The 19,193-nt window shown below is 47.2% G+C and overlaps 2 protein-coding genes across 2 annotated transcripts in view; one reads left to right on the top strand and one right to left on the bottom strand.

Annotated features, from left to right (window-relative positions):
- The first annotated feature begins 1,551 nt into the window (after positions 1 to 1,551).
- CLDN22 (claudin 22) lies at positions 1,552 to 2,214 on the top strand. Its single transcript, XM_010835816.1, has one exon. It carries the CDS (start codon positions 1,552 to 1,554, stop codon positions 2,212 to 2,214), a length of 663 nt encoding a protein of 220 aa, XP_010834118.1.
- Positions 2,215 to 3,273: 1,059 nt separating this feature from the next.
- Positions 3,274 to 19,193, bottom strand: part of WWC2 (WW and C2 domain containing 2) — a 68,196-nt gene continuing 52,276 nt past the window's right edge. The window contains exons 21-24 of the mRNA XM_010835815.1: positions 17,609 to 17,701; positions 10,738 to 10,980; positions 8,328 to 8,455; positions 3,274 to 6,059 (exon numbers count right to left, since the gene is read on the bottom strand). Of these exons, the coding sequence (XP_010834117.1) occupies positions 5,993 to 6,059; positions 8,328 to 8,455; positions 10,738 to 10,980; positions 17,609 to 17,701 (531 nt within the window). The 3' untranslated portion in view covers positions 3,274 to 5,992. The remainder of the gene's footprint in view (positions 6,060 to 8,327; positions 8,456 to 10,737; positions 10,981 to 17,608; positions 17,702 to 19,193) is intronic.

Here is a 19,193-nt window from a genome sequence, read left to right as displayed (position 1 = left end):
GGCACTGAGGAAAAGAGAGAGGTATATCTTCCTTCATCAACTGGGATGGAGCACCTGCAGGAAAAAGGGGTCTTCGTTATGTAACTAACTCTGTGCTGCTCACATTTTCTCATCAGACAATGACTTTTCTATCCTAGATAGCTCGTCCTCCCCAAACCTGGGGAAATAAGAAAGAGGCCAATCTTATATCTAAAAGAAAATTGTTGTGGTAAGCATTACATAGGTATGAACAAAAGAAATTTCATTGATCTGGTTATTTCAATCGAAATGTAGTGGTGATTGTCCAAGAGAGTCAGCTTTAAGCTTAATGTGTTAATTTGGTATTAGAAATTGTTTTTGGTTTTGTTGGTAGCTGGAACTGATAACCTGTTTCCTCAAGGGGAAAAAAAAAAAAAAAAGAACAACTAACAATTTGAAATCCTTTAAGCATTCTGTACTAGCAAAACCACATGCTAAGCCTCTCCAAAGTACCATTTCCACAACAATGACTTGGTCTTTCTTGAACAGAGGTGGTTTGTGTTTAGGAAATTACTAGGAACCCTGCTACGCAGGACTTTATGAGGCTGAAGGTTTTCAGGACATTGTGATACTCTTGAGATTTAAAATACCAGCCAATCTCTTCTCTTGTCTCTTCCCTCAAAAGCTTCAGACTTTAAAAAGACAATTTCAAAAATATTTTGCTTGCTCTTCAGCTCATCGGCTGTAATAAAAACATTCCTTTGTTCGATGAAAAGTTATAAGCATGGGGATGAACCGAAACGGACATGGATTCTAACCTACACAGTACTACTGCTGAACCTTTCTGCTGCATAATTATTCAGGAAAAGAAACAAACAAAAAATAGCAAGTGTTTATGCCCACATGAGTGTAGCTGTCAGGAAGGCACTGGGGGTTAAACAGACCTGAAACTTAGTTCAGAATGGTTTGATATGTTATGGGGTATATGTAGCCTAAGAGATTAAAAAACAAAAGTCTGATTTAAAGCCTACAGAAGAAATTTCTGTGTTTGATTTGGTTAAGAAATACTAGTGTTGAACCTATTTTTAAAGCTGATAACACCACAGCAGGCGTACTGAAATATGAGACCTCTGAAAAGAAGAAAGTCTGACAGGTGCAATTAGATAAAAAGCAGCAGGCGTTGAACCAAACTGTCAATTAAACATTTTGCCTGGAGACTTCTTAACTCTTTGATTTATCAGAAAGTTTGGGAACAGCATGAGAACCATTTATACATTCACAATGAGAGGATTATTACCAGTACATGTTATTTTGGGGACAAACTGCATACTACGAAATGCAGTCCATAGGACGTGAACTTGATCTTGGCCACACCTTGGCATGACTGGTTTGCAGAATTATTTCCCTATCCTTTTTCTGAAGTCTATTCAACACAGAATCGAACAATAGCAACTCTGGCAAGAATCCGCCTATATACACAATGAAAAAATCGTTTTGAGCTCTGCAAGTGATAATATTAATACAAGTGTCACACTTCTTTTCACAGCCACTGAAAGACAGGGGTGAGCCTGGCTAAGGTCGCAGGATTTTATGATGGCCTTAGTGTTTAGAGCAGTGGCACAATTAGGTGGAATTTCATTATCCTTGCTGGGATGGGTTTTATCCTGTCTTACAAACTACCTGCCGCAATGGAAGAATTTCAACCTGGATTTAAATGAAATGGAAAACTGGACCATGGGGCTCTGGCAAGCCTGTGTCATCCAGGAGGAAGTAGGGATGCAGTGCAAGGACTTTGAGTCTTTCCTGGGTTTGCCTGCTGAGCTCAGGATCTCCAGGGTTTTAATGTTCGTCTCGAATGGGCTGGGGTTCCTGGGCCTGCTGGTGTCGGGCTTTGGCCTGGACTGCTTGAGGATTGGAGAGACACAGCGGGACGTCAAGAAGCGGCTGTTGATCCTGGGAGGAATTCTGTTCTGGACAGCGGGCGTCACAGCCCTCGTTCCCGTCTCTTGGGTGGCCCACGTGACAGTGCAGGAGTTCTGGGACGAGCGCATCCCCGAGATTGTGCCCAGGTGGGAGTTTGGAGAGGCCCTCTTTATCGGCTGGTTTGCTGGATTTTCTCTCCTGCTGGGAGGGTGTCTGCTGAACTGGGCTGCCTGCGGGACCCAGGCTCCCCTGGCTTCCGGCCGCTATGCAGTGGCAGAAACACAGCCTCACCATCTACATCTGGAGATGAAAACCACTCATCTGAAACTCTAAGCCAGAAGGGGTCCGCGGAGTCTCCTCCTCGGATGATTTGGTAGGATTTCCTGGTTACACGGTCACCCATTCATTATACTTTTCATTTTCTAAAATGCATTTTCCTCTGTTGTTTCTGAAACTGTCATTTCTTTCTAAGGTGGTAAACTATTTTCTTCTACTCTGAGACCAAAACCATTCAAGACTTAATAGTCATCATACTCATTACTGGGGATAGGTTTTCTCTATTTTAAAATAGATTCAGTGACTGCACAGAACTGGTCAATAAAACATTATATTAGCACCTACACATCTTTTGAAGGTGTTATTCATAGAGATAAAATCACTTGGCAGATGAAAATGTTACTGATAATCATTGACTTCTTTTAAGTGTTTAAAATCATGTTATACTGAAACTAATAAAAGTCTGGTTTCCCTGGTGGCTCAGTGGTAAAGGATCGCATGGGTTTGATCCTTGAGTTGGGAAGATCCCCTGGAGGCGGAAAGGGTAACCCAGTCCCAGTGTCTTGCCTGGGAAATCTCACAGACGGAGGAGCCCGGCAGGCTACAGTCAATGGGGTGGCAGAGTCAGATGCAACTTAGCAACTAAACAACAAAAGTCTGGCTGTTTGAGTATACTAAAAGGGTCGCTGGTTGTCTGAAAGAACGAGAGATGCCTAAGGGGCACACACCATCTCCTTTTTAATTGCAGAGCTCAGTGCCTCTTTGGAGACCCGTCTGAAGCAGAGGGCAGTCTGGGGTTTTAAAGATTCATGTAAACATCTACCCACACAGATGTGCTTCTGCTTCTGTGCCCTGTGTTCTGGGGTAGACGGAGCAGCCACAGGGGCGCTGTGGGCCAGGACTGGGGGGTGTGGGCAGAGCACCGCCCCCTCCCCAGGCCCCTTGTAAAAGAATCAGTGATATACATGGTCCAGCCAATAGCTATTCACAACAAGCTGTGGGCTTGAGGAATTCTTCGTGAAAGACTTTATATTTGTTTGTTACACAGTTTGAGTAAACTTTTGTGTTTGTGCCAGTCAGGAAAATTAAGTGAACAATAAAGACACTGAAATAAAGTATTAGGCAATATGTATCTTTGTTTAAAAAAAAAAAACACTGAATTTTTTTTCCCACCCACGAACACATGAAAAGTGCAGAAACCAGAGTTAATCTATGTGATGTATTTGCATACTTTTACAAACAAGACAAATTAAAACAGAAACATATTCAGAATTTAACCTGATTAAATATTTAGTTTCAGTCCTGAGCTTTTGATATTTAATACAATATAAAGTAATACCAAAAAAGACTTTAAATTTATTTGATTTGCATGCTACAGAGATTCAGCTAAACTTTGTTCATTTGGCTAGCAATATTCTTTTTTGTACCTGTAACACTTAGATTCTGATATACAAAATTGTAATAACATACTGATAATTCAAACTTGAGAACTAAATATTACATTCTTTTTACCCTGTGAAGAATAAATTCTACCTTTAAAAAATAGTATTTATAATATTAAAATTCATGTTGTCCAGATGGTTTTGTGATCAAGTTATTAAAAGGTTTTGTCGCTGTGAATCATTTGGGTTAGTACAAATACGACAGGATTGTTAAAAGCTGCCTATAAATACATAACACTATTGCTGCTTTTTAAAGTGTGAAAAAGGATTATATTAAAATACGTTTGTCTTTCATGTTAGAAATGAGCAAATGCTGTAAAATAAAACCAAAGCATCTTGCATACAACTGCTAACTACCAGCCTGAGACAGATTTTATTCTTTTATGCTTGTCTGAAACTCTTGTGTAGTACAAAAAGTTAACAGCTAATCTGATGGAATTTATAAAGCTGTAGATATTCCAATATAGCCTCTTCTATGTCAAACATTTAAGATGGCCAGAACCGAACTATATATTAAACAGAACATAAATAAGACCGTAAATAAATAAATGAAGAAAATAAAATCGTACGGTACAACCACACATAATCCTATAAACATTTTCATGGTCAAACTGAGAAGCTGAAGACAGCTGACCTTCATTTAACTCTACATTAAATAAACTTTTGTTTTTCACATTTGACCTTGACAAGGAGGATCGGTGCTCTTTTTCCAGTTCTCCTCGGTCACCTAACAGGATGAACTGGGCCGCCTGCAAGGACTGTGCTCAGTCAATTCACGAGGCTGGTTTTTGTTCAAAGTACTGTCACGTCCAGTTATCACTTCAGAGATTTTTGTACATAAACGGTGGGGACACTTAGGAAAAGTCATTACAGTTCTAGGCTCAGAAACGGCTTGATTTGAATTCTGATTCTGAAAAAATGAACTTTCCAAAACATGTGTAATTGCTTTCAAATATAAATTTTTACCAACAAGGATTCTAGCTTAGGAATAGAACTCATGTTTCTTTTTTTATGGGACCCATTCCTTTAAGATAATTTTTTCATCTCTTAAAAAAAAAATTGATTTCACTTGCTACCTAAGGCGGCTCACCAAACACTGCCTCTTCCAGTATTACAGACCGGGTAGCAACTATGGCTTAACTTGCACAAAAACTATTTATTTTAAAAGCCTTATATGCAGGCAGGACTACACTGGGGATTTGTTTAAGAAGTGCTTGAGTTGGGTAAGCTAAAATTCTCCACCGGAGGGAACTTTAGTTGGTTCCCATTTTGTTCGTCTGGAATATACTTTTTTTTTTTAACAAGTGACTCAGCCTTTACTTCAATTTAATAATCTCCCCAGGCACTCTCTTCTCTTTGCATCCTAACTGCTTACCACAAGTTACATCCCTAAAAATGATGGCTGCAAAGAAACTTCTAGTAAATGTTCGAAGAAATCTGTTTGCTGAAGTAGTTGGCAACCCCGATTCAGTCGACTCCCCTTCCCCTGCTCCTAGTTGCACTGCATACGGCTGACGCGTCTCCCCTCGCACTGCCGGCACCGCCATTCCTCTGAGCCCCGGGCCCCCACCTGCCTCTACCGGGTACCACCTGCACGCCCCACACCCAACCCACCTGGTGCACGCCTGACACTCGGGTGTGACACTTAAACTCACGCCGACTGAGAGGCAGCGGCTGCTCACTGACGTGCTGATTCTGCTGTGTTGGAGGCGAATGGGCCTTCTTCCCCTTGCATCCCCCTGCCTTTAGAGTCACACGTCACGAGATGTGAAGTGTCGCCAGGAGAAGGGCTCCTTTGCATCCTTACCCTCTTATACTCAGCGTTTTGTTTTTATTTTCTTTAGACACATAGAAAAGGACAAAAAGGAAGCTGTTCTCAGGACATGGTGTCCCGACAGAGGTGATGGAGATGAATGCGCCCCCTGTCCCATGTGGACCTGGGACCCTGCACTGAGGCTCCTGCTCCCGTGGAAGCAGCCACCCCCGGGCACCCAGGGTCCCCTGCCGCCAGCCTCACGGGGGCTCACAGGAGGACAAAGGAAACGCGAAACCGCCTTCTGCTAAACCAAGTTATTTCTCAACAGTCGGTCCAATGGGATACATGTGGGGTCCTGCCTCTATTCCATTTCTACAAAATAAAGCCCACTGGCAATACTGCACATTTGGGTACCGGGTGATCCCGTTTTGGTTATCTGATTTTTTTACACAAATAAGAATTATATTCAAGGTACTTTACAAATTAACATGTTTGAAAATCTGATGTGAAATAAAAGCTCTTTAAGAGTTGACGGTTATATTATTACAAAACAAAATCCCGAACAAGACGCATGTTCAGTCTTTTGCCCTCCCTAAGAAATGAAGAGGCAGGAAACACGAGCTTGTCGGCGATGTGGTCACACGTCATCAGCAGACAGGGACGGGATGGTTATCTTCGCTCTGGTGAAGTAGGCAATCTTCTCCCTGGAACCAGGGGTGAGAAACACACCAGCTTAAACAGGATGCTGAAAATGCTCTGGGCCCGACAGAATCAGTCCCAAGGACGCCAGTGTCTCCACAGGCCTGGATGCGAGTTTTTGTCCTTAGCTAGAACTCCATTTAAAATCAAGATTGCCTTCCCCTTTGTCCAAAGGACCTGAGGGACAGCAGCAACTCTGTGGACAGAGGCAGTAAGGTCCCTTCCAGCGTTTCCAACCTCAGTTTTTAAATCATCAGAGGGGCGGGGTGTCAGTAATCTAGGCCTGCGTGTTTCTAGACCAGGTGGCAGAGAATTCCAGAGGCCAGAATCCTTACAGAAAAGTAGATGCTCCTGGGAAAATTCTTCAAACTCAATACTATGCTAAGGTTGGGGGCAACTTAATAAGTGATGGGTACCGGGACAAGATGGGAGAAGAGATGGAGCCTGACCATCGTAAAGGCAGATCCGCCTGAATCCCGACTTGGGCAGGGGTGAGTATGGTGGAAACAACCTCAGAGGCACAAAGTGACTAGCAAGGGGGTGGGATGGTCTTCAGAGGTCAGCAGAGTGTTAAAGAAATAAGGTTTCAGGGTTGCAGCGCCACCCAAGGCAGGAGCAGTATATCTATCCTCTGTTACAAAGTCTTCACGTGGAACAGTCTGCTGAGGGGGTCCCCACGCGGGGCACGCTGGCTGCCGTAAGGAGGGATACAGATTAGATGGTTGAGGACGAGGGTGAAGATGCAAAGACTGAGGAGAGAAGTTCCAAGTCTAAGGAGAGAGAGAGAGAAGGAAGGAAGCATGAAAACCCCTGGGAAACTGGAAGGAGAGCTATTTTTGTGGTGCAGAGTCCTGGTCCATTTGTTCAATTCCATGAGATAAAATGAAGAATTGAAGAGGCAGGTGAAAGTGGTCATGATGTCACTGAAGACAGACCTCAATACTGGGACCTCTGCTTTGACACTCTCTGAAAACAAATGTCTTTGGCTTACATGGTGCTTTTTAAACACTCAAATTAGTTGTCAGGGTCGCCACTTGAGATAGGTCACATCAAATTCCTGATTTCTACCTTTGATTCCAGGTAAGACAGCAGCTCAGGCAGTGTCCCCGGGGCCATGGAGGGACTTGGTGCCTGGAGGCCTCCAGGGCAGATGCCTTATCCCAGCCCACCTCCCTCGTCTGCGTCACCTGCCTGGTGATGTGCGTGGGTCTGGATGCTAAGGGACTTGGGAGTGTTTACAACTTATTTGGGGTTTAGTAACTGCTGGGGTTGGATGACTTCCCCACTGGACTGTGTTTCTTACTCTCAAAGTGACCACAGCACCAAAGGCATGAGAAGGTTCTGCTCGCCACCCTGCAGTTCCACAACACCCCCCGCCACCCCAAGCAGCATCCTCTGCAAGTTTCGAGAGTGATTCTGGAGCTGAATGGAGACAGGAAAACGCGGACTCTTCAGGCCAGTATACTAAGAAGAGTCTGAGCCCACAATGCCCCCGTCCCCTCTTGTCCCCCTGGACTCACTCAGGCGACCCTGACCTCCCACTTCACCCTCTGGCACCAAACCCTATCCCTTCCCGTCCAGCCCCTCCACGTCACCCTGCCTCTGCCATCAAACACGCTCCTTAGGTCTCTCCCCTTCCACCAGGAGCTTCCTACAGCCTCCTCTACACCACACACACATGCACCCCCCCCACACACATGCACACACACCGCCCCCCCCTACAACCAATAAAGCCACACCTCTTCTGTGTCCCCCTCCCCACTCCACTGAAAGTGTCCTTGGATGGTCACATGGCCCTCTGTTCAGGGAATGTCAATCCTCTTCTTGCTGTTGTGTTTGACAACATCCTTCACCCTGCCCCCAGACCAGGACCATGCCCACCCTCTCAACCTCTCTGGCAGGTCCTTCCGACACCCCAACCATCTCCTCTCCTGGTCACCTTCTCACCCTTCCTGGGATGCCAGACCCACATCTGGTTGGGGAAACACTATATGTAGGATGCAGGCTGGCATTTTTATCTCCCACCTGATCCTTAATCCTGGCTCCAGATTTTTATCTCTGCTTGTTTACAGGCCGTGGTTCCCTGAGCTGCCCTACTGGAATTGTTAAGCTGGTACGTCCAAGAGCGGAGGTCACTTCACCCAGCTCCCGCCTGCCACCTGCTCCAGCCCTCCGTTTCCTCCCTCCATTCCCCCCCACCGCTGCTCCATCCACTCCCCCGACCGCCCCTTCCAGGGTCCGGACCCTGCGAGGTGTGGGCCCCTGGCGCTCACCGGAAGGACTGCACCTGCCGGGGCACCTTGTGGCTCTGCTCGCGGAGCCGGCACACGTCCTTGGACACCTGCCGCATCAGCTTCTCTGCGTTCAGGTCCTGCTTCTGCTCCTCTTCGGACTGCTCGGCCTGGCGGGGAAATGGAAGCACAGGGCCCCCGGGACGTTACTCGGAGGCTCCCGAGGGCGCGCTCTCAGGCCTGGAAGCTGCCGGGGCTCCCGTCAGGAGCGGGGCCGGGCAGCGCAGGCCGCGGGCACTTTTCTCCACGTCCGGGGTGAGGGGAGGGGAAGACACGCGCGAGCCCACCTCGTGCTGACCACGGGGAGCAGCCACTGGGTTGGGGCTGGGGGAGCTTTAACCCATTAAAAAAAAAAATCTTTTGATACAGGCAATATGGGATCATTTTGTTACCTCTAGAACTCCTAGTAACCCTCCCTCTCAAAAAAAAAAAATTAAAAATTAAAAACTACTTATAGCACCATGTTCAAGAAGTATATACTGTTAACATTTTGGTGAATACACTTTCAGTCTCTTACTCACCTTTTCTTTCTGTCTCACGCCTTTTAAAAGTTGTTTATTGATATAAAACTGACGTACTATGCCAGAAAAGTGCACAGGGGCGTGCGGCTCAGAGAATTTTACAAATTGATGCCCTTCTCACCCACCAGACTGCAGACACCCCGGGGGAGGGCAGGGGAAGCCCCAACCCCTAAGTTTCCACAGAGCCTCCAGCTGCCAAGAGGATGAGCTGTGCTGTGGCCCTCGCAGGGAGGCAAGTGTGTATTGGGAGGGGTCACTGGAGCCGGGGGGCTGGGGACACAAGCTCACTTGGGCACCCATGGCCTCCCAAGTGGGTGCTCCAGCAGCGGGATTTAAGTGTGGCCCTGCCTCCTGGAGACCACTGGTCATGGTGGGGGCAGCGAGGGTAGTAAAGGAAATGGGTGATGAAATTAAGAGTCTTACAAGAGAGATCAGCTCAGGCCAGAGCTAGGCAGTTGGCACTAGGAGATAGGCAGGAAAACGGCTTTGTTGATGGCGCTGCCTGCAGCGAGCTGATGGGTCCTCCTGTCAATGGGACCCTTCTGGGCTCCTGTTATTAATGCAGGCAGCTCTACACTTTAGAGTCAAAGAATAAGGTCTTCAGGACAAGGTCTCTGGTTTACAGCCAAACTGATACAAACAGCAATCGTAGGACTAGGAGTTTGTTCTTTGGAAATGCTACTGAAATGAGAAAGGTGCCCCAAACTGTACAGGAGTGTTAACGTCCACAGGGTCCCGTGATTGAAATCTGGGAAGCCAGTGTTATGCCCCGGGTTTCAGGAGAGGGTAGGCTTCTCTCATAGCTCAGCTGGTGAAGAATCCGCCTGCAATACAGGAGACCCCGGTTCGACTGCTGGATTGGGAAGATCCCCTGGAGAAGGGAAAGGTTACCCACTCCAGTGTTCTGGCCTGGAGAATTCCCTGGATTGGATAGTCCATGGGGTCGCAAAGAGTCGGACACTGAGCGACTTTCACTTTCACTTTTCACTTTCAGGAGAGTGTGATTAACCTTCAGTGTACTGGGTAGGAGCCTGCCCCACAGGGAGGTCCAGTGATTTAGTCCCAGTCACGTTAAGGAGCTGGGCAGAGCGGGAACATGATCCTCGATGATTTACAGTTCTGGCTCCTCGCTCTGCCTCCTACGGGGCTTGTATGGTGCAAGAGGACACTGACTCTGATTCCCCTTTTATTCTGAGCTGCAAAACAGACTTCCCGCCATAAAGGAGGAAGGTAACACAGGCTCGGTGGCTCTCCGGACAAGGAAGGCTTTGTTGTGGCTTCTGTTCACGGCTCCCCGGGGAGCCGTATCTCTTATGACAACTGGCAGGCTCTTCTCTCACCGCTAGGCACTTTACAGCTACAGTGCCGAAAACCCCACAAATCCCCAACTGCAGGGGACAGGTGGATGTCAAGGGCAGGGGTGTGTGTGCACGTCGGAGTGTGCACTGGGGTGTCCCCGTATGTGTAAGGAGTGGAAGTGGGGTTGCAGAGCAAGCAAGAGACAGGCCAGTGGTTCTCACTGACCTCCATGGCCAGAATGCAAGGCACACAGTGGACACAGTCTCTAGCCGGGGACAGCAAACTTCAGAGACAGGAAAGAAAAGCTCATGACTCAGGTGACCTGCCTGTACACAGAGCTGGTAAATGCAGAGATGAAAAAGCATCTGTATTCAGGGGAGTCAGACCCTTCTCCAAAGGGCAGAGATGCACGGTGTGCTGTGGCTCTTTCCTCTCTACGGTCTGATGCCACGGCTGCCACTGGGCAGGAGAAACACGATGGGAACGGACATGCTGGGTGTGAGGATCTGAGTGGGGTGCTGGGGGTGCAGGCTGGCACCTTCCGCTGGGAAGAGGCTTTGGGGTGCGTGTACCTGCTTCCCCGCCTGTCTCAGGAGCTTCTGGAAGCGCTCGTCGTCCAGCATGCCCGGCGGCAGGTCCGTCTCGCCCTGGGCCTTCAGGTCCTCGAGCTTCTGCCTCAGGCCCCTGAGGGCCTGCAGCTCATCGTTGAGGCGACTCTGCCGGGTCAAGGAGGCCTGCAGGTCCAACTCCAGGTCCAGGGAGGTCCGCACGGGGCACTCGGGCGCTGCCCTCCGGAGGACCGGCTGGCACACCGCCTGCGGGGTTAGAGCACGACAGGACAGCCCCGCTGCAGCGGCGGTCCCTGGATGGGAGGGCTCCGGGCTCCTGCGGGCAAGGGGTGGTGGCCCGGTCCCCAGGGAGACAGAAACCAGGCACCACCCACCCTGGAGCACGCGCGGCCAAGGCGAATGAGCCTGTACTGCCCTGAACAGCAGAGAGTCTCTGGAGTTGCAACCAGGGTGCAGCCTAGCTCAGCCTGACCAGCTGACTGCCCAGAGCTGCCCTCTGCAGACCGCAGACACATCGTGAGGAACTGACTCCGAGTCAGGCATGCACCTCTGTCCCCGCAGCGCACGCCTTTGTCCATCACTTCTGTATATGCGGCTCAGCGGAGCTAGGGTCTGGATGCCCTCCTCTAACCAACGTCCTTCGACTCTTCCTACCTTACTTCCCATCGTCTGACACCCACTCTCGCCCCTGAGTCACTGTGTTCCTTCTGGGGCCAAGCTTATCCGCTTATCAAGAAATAATCACTGACTGTGTATGAGTGAGACCCCTGCTGGGGGTCTGTAGGCAAAACAAACACTAGGAGGAGAAGACATGATTTCTGACCTTGAGGAATTGGTTTAGAGGATGATGCTGAGAGAGTCAATTCCTAGGCAGGTTGATAAGAAGTCCAGGTCCCGAGGAGGAGAAAAGGGTCTGGGGCTCTCAAAATGGAGATAGGGGTCTGGAATTCTCAAGGAGGAGGAAAGGACAAACTTCTTTTTGTTTCCCCTACATTTCTTAGTCTTAGTCACATAAAGTTTTTTTTCTTTAAGCCCCCAACTGATGATTACACAACAAACAACTCAGTTTAAACCCTATACTAAGGATTATATAACAACAATGTATCCTGCTTGAGGACAGTTTCTCCTTTCTGAAAACCTTCTGGCTAATTCTATTATCTTAAAATGTAAATTATGGGAGTGGGTCTAGTAAGATCTTTATTTATTTATTTTTTTTAAATTTTATTTTATTTTTAAACTTTACATAATTGTATTAGTTTTGCCAAATATCAAAATGAATCCGCCACAGCTAGTAAGATCTTTACAACCTTGAGACATTGTTTTGATTTATTGTAATAACTAATTTAAAAAGTACGTAACTCCCTTGCTAACACTAGCTAAGGGGCACTCTCGTCCCCCTTCTGATGTCTGTGTCAGAAGCTTTCTCTGTTGCTTTTTTTACTTTAATAAAACTCTGCTATACAAAAACTCTTGAGTGATCAAGCCTAGTCCCGGAGTTAAATCTTCTTCGGAGATCACGAATCCGACATTGTTTGGCTATCATCTTGGGGGCTCATCTGGGATCTTCAGGACAAGGGAAGAGCTCTCAGAGCTCTAGCCTCTGCTTTCTCAGTATGCACGTTTTCCACTTTACTAATTCTACGGCGTGCTTGTGTGAATGAATGACACGCCCTGCGCCAAGCAAGTGATGAGCCCTGCTCTGCGGTTTCGTGGTGCCTCGTAATGACTGAAGGCAGCCCCCAAAAGGGGAGTCTTGTCGGGGTTTATACCGATCTGCCAATGCCAAGAAACACCCAAGGTCCCTGTGAGGAGAGCGGCCAGAGATGGGCAAAGCGTGTGCACCGAACTTTCCTTCCTTGGTCACCTTTTCCTGGTCTCTTGGACCATTTTGTAATTGCGTGGGGAATCAGAACTACTAACATAATCTGCTGGATCACAGACTTTCAGTGGATTGTGATTCACGCCATTACTATGTACTTTTACTTAGACCCTAAGCTTGATAGTCATGGAAGTGCCTAGCCTTGCTAGGAGCCGAAAGTTACAGGAGCACATTTGGGAGTGAGGCGAACTCCAGCTCCAGGAACGTCTCTCAGGCTAGAGGTCACTCTCCTGGCTGCCGGCCTCAGGGGCCAGCGACCTGAAAGCGAGTCTTTGTCACGGCTGTGTTTCCTATCTATGTGGATAGAAGCACTGCTGGTCTTTGAGGACACAGAATGGGAATCGCAGGATCTGGTCAGATTGGAAGTGCAGTGGGCTTCTTCCTTTGGTAGTGCTAGCTCTTAGCAGACCAGAGGAGGTTCTCTGGTGGCTTTTGTCTCAACTCCCTAGATACTCCTTTTGTGGAATCTGTGGAAATGAACTGGAAGGATTGGCCCTAATAGCTCAAGGACAAAAATCACTTTTTCCTTGCTGGCCAGCCCTCCACCACCTCTTTTGCTATCACATATCCTGGCATGGAGACACTCAGAAGGGACGTCCTGATTGTCGTTCATCCCTCTATGACTCTCTGCTTCTACTGCGGTCAGGACTGTACTCAGGAATGCGCAGAGGCACATAAAGACGGATGCTTCCCCTAGGAGTCCTAGCTTGGCAAACATTCTGGGAAAACTACTCTGCTCCACCCCGGGGGGCATCAGGGAAGAAGGCAAATCACACCGAGGTCTTGGTGGTGGGGAACTAAGTCAGTCTGGGATGCCATCAGGTCTACCCCTGGCGCATCTCCACCCCGCCTCGGTGGTAGAACCGGGAGGGAAGAGTAAGATGCCTGCGTTGGTAACGGACAGACTACGTCCGACCAGAGAAGGAAAGCTTCGGTGGAGAGTCTGTCTACACCCCCATCTAGAGCAGGGAAGGACGCTTCTGGTTGAAAAAAGCCATGGCTGTGGATGCTGCTTTTTTCTCTCTTACAGATGGGAGCTAGCAGTTCCAGAACCACTCCTTTACAATGTATTTTTTTTTTTTAAAAAGAGCCGGGACAAGTTTGATACCCAGAGTTTAAAAAGACATGCCTGATCTTCTGTGATACTGAATGGCCGGGTATCCTTTGAAAGATGGGGAACACTGGCCAGTTGAACGGTTTCTTAACGATACTGTTTCACAACTAGACCAGTTCCATAGAAAACAAGAAATGGGTAGAAGTGCCATATAGGTTGCTCTTTATCTTTCTGTGAGACGTGCCAGACTTGTGTCCTAAGGGTGCAGATTTGGGTGGAAACCGTCAGCTCCCTCCTGTCCTCTTACTTTGCCCCTGTATCTGGGGCTCCCAACTGAACAGGCTGAGTCAGGGCACCCTTCCAGGAGGGGTTGCCTCAGTCTTGGTAGAAATTCAAACAGTACCAATTGCGGTCGAGACTATCGAGAAGATCCAAAAAGTACACAGAAGCCTTTACGGGACTAACTTTATGAGCTTACTTGAAGAGATCCAATGTATGTCTTGGGACAGACACTGACTCCAGACTCGAGAGCTTGAGTTTCGCAGAAGCTTTTGGAGACCCCTGGCCTTCCTGCCTGTTACCCTCTCAATATGAGACAGTAAACAATAGAAAACCATAGATACAGGGCTTCCCTGATAGCTCAGTTAGTAAAGAAACTGCCTGCAATTCAGGAGAGCCTGGTTTGATTCCTGGGTTGGGAAGATCCTCTGGAGAAGGGTTAGGCTACCCACTCCAGTATTCTGGCCTAGAGAATTCCATAGACTGTATAGTCCATGGGGGTCGCAAAAAGTTGAACTCGACTGAGCAACTTTCACGAGATAGTAAACAATAGATAACCGTGAGACAGTGTCACAGGAAGGATGGCAGGGAGGGATGCTCGGGGCTGGGTCACACCCGCGTGAGGAAAGGTGTTCAGACAGGGTGGGCGGGACTGCTGGGGCGGAGGGAGATGAAATGGGTGTTTTCTGCCTAGACTGTTGGCAGTGGGGATGGAAAAAAGGGATTACTACTCATGAAAACGGGTACCGCCTGATACAAGAGAGAAGGACTCAGGTTTGACAGGTATCCCAGCTGGGAGGGTTGGCATGACGACAGTGCTCATGACAGACAGGAGGGAGAGGTCGGTCCGTCCCTCTTCTTGTTTCAGAGCTGTCGCCCAGACCTGAATAGCGCTCATTGTCTCCTCCGATTCCCCTTCTCCGCCCAATGTATCCTGCTGGAACGTTCTCTGCTGTTCTTACTACTGTTGCTGTTCAGCTGCTCAGTCGTGTCTGACTCTGTGACCCCATGGACTGCAGCACGCCAGGCTTCCCTGTCCTTCACTATCTCTCAGAGTTTGCTCAGATTCATGTCCATTGATCTGGTGATGTTATCCAATGATCTCATCCTCTGTCACCCCCTTCTCCTCCTGCCCTCAATCTTTCCCAGCATCAGGGTCATTTCTAATGAGTCCGGTCTTCGCATCAGATGGCTAGAGTACTGAAGCTTCGGCATCTTATTAGCTTTCCCTTTATTCAACCTCTACTCTAACAAACAGCAGAATCATCTGGACACACACCCTCTTTGACTGCATTACTCACTGTTTCAGACCAGAAACCCTTCCTAGCTGTCAGGCATGTGGGGGCTTTGTAAAGAATCCCATGTGCACAGCCTGCTGGTGAGTGTGTAACCGAGGGCGTGCTTGTGTGTAAGCTCTGCCCATCTCCCTGGTGTCCATGACCCCACCGCAACTGCTCTCAGGCTGTCAGAGTGGTGTCGCTGAGCTGGGAAGGGGTGTGCGGACGGGCCCCCCAACCCTGTGTCTCACGTGGGGTCCCCGCCTTCCCAGCCAGGACGCCCGCCCCGCTCCCTTCAGCTCCCTTCACGTCTCGGGCTGTAACTCCTACATCAGAACTCTTCCTTATTCGCATCTACTAGACTCCACCTGCTCACTTTAAAAGCCATCAACAATGATCTCCTAAATGACGTTTCAGGATTAACCTTTATCTGGTTCAAGAAGTTCTAGGAACTAAGGTTTATCAGTAACCCCACTGTTTTTGAGCTTCACTCAATTCATAAAACACTTCTGGTTAAAAGTTCTCTGAAGAGTGTTATCGTTCTCTGAAAGTATGTTTTTAAAAGTGCAGAGGCCTTGCAATCCCACTCCTGGGCATATATCTGGAGAAAAACATGATCTGAAAGGATATACGCACCCTAATGTTCACTGCAGTGCTGTTTACAGTAGACAAGACGTGGGAGCAACCTAAATGTCCATCGACAGAGGAATGGCTACAGAAGACGTGGTACATTTATTACCGTGGAATAGTACTCAGCCATTAAAAAGAATGAAACAATGCCATCTGAAGCGACATGGATGGACATAGAGGTTGTCATACTGAGTGACGTAAGTCAGACAGGGAAGAAGACATATCGTATGACATCCCTTATATGTGGATTCTAAAAAAAGTGATACAAATGAACTTACAAAACAGAAAGAGGCTCACAGACTTAGAGAATGAATTTATGGTTGCCTGTTATATTTAAAATGGAAAACCAACAAGGACCTACCGTTTAGCAAAAGGGACTCTGCTCAGTGTTATGTGGCAGCCTGGACAGGAGGGGAGTTTGGGGGAGAATGGATACATGAATATGTACGACTGAGTCCCTTCACAGTTCACCTGAAACTACCACAACATTGTTAATTGGCTATGCCCCATCCAAAATAAAAAAGCGTTTTTAAAAAAGTGCAGGAGACTTAGGAAGGAGTGGAAAATAATTTTCATTCTAGTTGAAACTAGAGGTGCTTTTAAAGCATAAAGTTTGGTAACCTGAAACAGCTATACTTTAAAATGTCCTGAAAATGCTGAGGTTAAATCAATGCTTGCATATTTACCTTTGGAAAAAAGAAATGTGCTTATGACCATCAAGTAACTAGGAAGCTAAACCAGGAAGCTCAGTGTTAACCAGTCACTGCACTTTGCCCAGAGGCATTAAACCGGGGTCGCTGGTGAAGGCAAATGATTCACCATGCCCTCCAGTCTTCACTCCGGTCCACCGGGCCCAAGCTCGGGCTGAGCAGGGTCACTCCTTCTCAGAATGTGTTTCCGGGCCCTGTGCCATGTCAGGCTACCTACCGACAGCACCCAGCATCCTGCCCCATTACCCCAACAAAGCTACCACCTTCTTTTGAGATTGTTGTCCGAAGGCCAGAGACCTTCCCCATGAAGGCTTTTTGATTCTCCCGACAAGGTGAGCTCACTGCATGGCTTAGCTCACACAGAGCTGCATTCCCACTGAGCAAGACACTCTAAGCCATACAAAGCAGCTTCAGAAATCAGCACAAAACAAAAGATTAGCAAACGAAAACTTTCCATTAGCATTTCAGCTGCTGGTAAGTGAACAGGAATATTCTGAACCCTCCAACCATATTATTTAAATATTCGCCCAGAGTTGCCATTGCGCTCTTATCCAGAGATCTCTGGCTTCCAGGAAAACCTGACTTGAGCTTTTCCATCTACATTGATCTTAGCCTTCTGAAAAGATCTGTCTTCTAAGCAAGCTGCTGAAACCAGGACGACTCCTTTACGTGCTCCTTTACCAGGAAGTCTGCCCTTCACACAAGGTACCAGGTGTTATACTCTCCCCACAGCTGCTCCAAAGCAAGCCGCCCCCAACCCCCAGTGGCCAAGACGCCCCCAATTCCCAGCAGCCTTTTCTCCGTCCATGCTTCATACCGAATCTGTCCTTTGCTATCACAGGTTCTACCCCAGCGATGAATGAGAGGTCTCTAACTCATCCTTCTCTGGAACAGACACTGCGTTTGCGTCTCCACGATTACAGTGGCTTCAACCCACAGCCCAGGAGCACGGAGCAAGGATGCCCCGAGGCCCTGGGGTTCTGAGTCTGACACGCTCGACTCAGGGTGGTCTGCGACCTCGGGATGCCAACGATGGACTACATACCCTCTTGACTCTCAAACTTCGCCGTTCGGTGGAGTTCCTCACAAACAGTGATTTTTTAGCCAGTGTTGAACTGTCGCTGTCACTTCGATTTAACTGGCAACAAAGGATTTAAAAAAAAATAAAAAATAAAAAAAATAAAAAATAAAAAAATAAAAATAAAAAATAAAAAAAAATAAATAAAAAAAAAAAAAAAGAAAGAAAGAAATCAGTGCATCACCCTGTGTTAGAGGAAGTCTGGAACTGAGAACTTGATCATAGAGAGAACATAGTTACTAGTTTGTCTTTTTTTTCTCTTTTAACACAGGGTTATGACCTTGCAACTCAAAAGTGTGTTCTGAGGATCAGTGACATCACCCATGTGTGTGTGCTAAGTCGCTTCAGTCGTGTCCGACTCTTTGCGACCCCATGGACTGTAGCCCCCCAGGCTCCTCTGTCCATGGGATTCTCCAGGCAAGAATACTGGAGTGGGTTGCTATTTCCTTCTCCACAGTTTATTTCTTTAAGAAAATCCTCCTCAAACGAGTTTTTCCCCATTTGATGCTTTTCTAATTTTCTTAAATAATTACCTTTTGATTTTAGTTATAAGAAGTTATGTGTTAAGATAATTACATACATTTTGAAATGAAATTATCCTTTGAATTGTTAGCTAATATGCATCATCCATTCTTTAGAAGAAAAGTTTGTGTGAAGCACAGAGCTCAGGATCAGAGTGAAGTCACGGCATCAAGGACACTCTCACCCAGGGGGTCCATCTCCACTGCCTCACCTGCTTCAGGTCTTTGCTGAAATGTCACCTTTCAGGGATGTCTGTTCTCAACCCTGCTTCAATTTGCAACCTTCATCCTCAACATCCTAACCCTTCTTACCTTGCTCTACAGTTTTCCATAGCACTGGGCCTCACCCAGAGACGTCAGAGGTTATTCATCATGTTTACTGTTTGGCTCAACTCATAAGAACGAAAGCCTTGCAAGGGCAGAGCTCTGGGTCTTTGGTTCATGGATGAGTCCCAAGTATCTGAAGTTATGCTTAATAAATAGCAGGTGCTTAATAAAAATGTTTGTTGAACTGAATGGATAAATTTAGAATTTTCTAAGTATTTTCTAACCCACTTTGTAATGTCAAAACTAAATTACAATAAATTACAAATACTTATGGAACTAGAATGTGATAAACTGATATATATCACATAATTCTCTCCACAGAACTATGAATCTGTTTGGAGGCATCAATGAAGGCGATTTTTGTTCTGAAACGCAATTCACTATTTTTAATTTGGCAGGACCAACGTGGTTTGAAGCAGGCATGATACACTGCCGAAATACACCAGCCACCGTAACTCTCGCGTCACTGAAGGTTTTGAATACACACTGGGGTCCAGACAGACTGAGCAGCCAGGCCCTTAAGGTCAGTTATTTGCTAGATCAAAGGCAGTAGAAACGAAGAGATGGTAAATGTGGGAAAAGAAAGGAAAGGAAAAAATTCCATAACCCACACTAAAAAGAATGATTGGGAGTGTGATATTTCATGTATATTTTCTGGCATTTCTAGTCATTGCTGCTGCTGCTGCTGCTAAGTCGCTTCAGTC

Source organism: Bison bison, unplaced genomic scaffold (assembly GCF_000754665.1).
Source record: "Bison bison bison isolate TAMUID 2011002044 unplaced genomic scaffold, Bison_UMD1.0 scf7180017864050, whole genome shotgun sequence".
In the NCBI taxonomy this organism is placed as follows: domain Eukaryota; kingdom Metazoa; phylum Chordata; class Mammalia; order Artiodactyla; family Bovidae; genus Bison; species Bison bison.
This window is presented reverse-complemented; position numbering and strand designations above follow the sequence as displayed.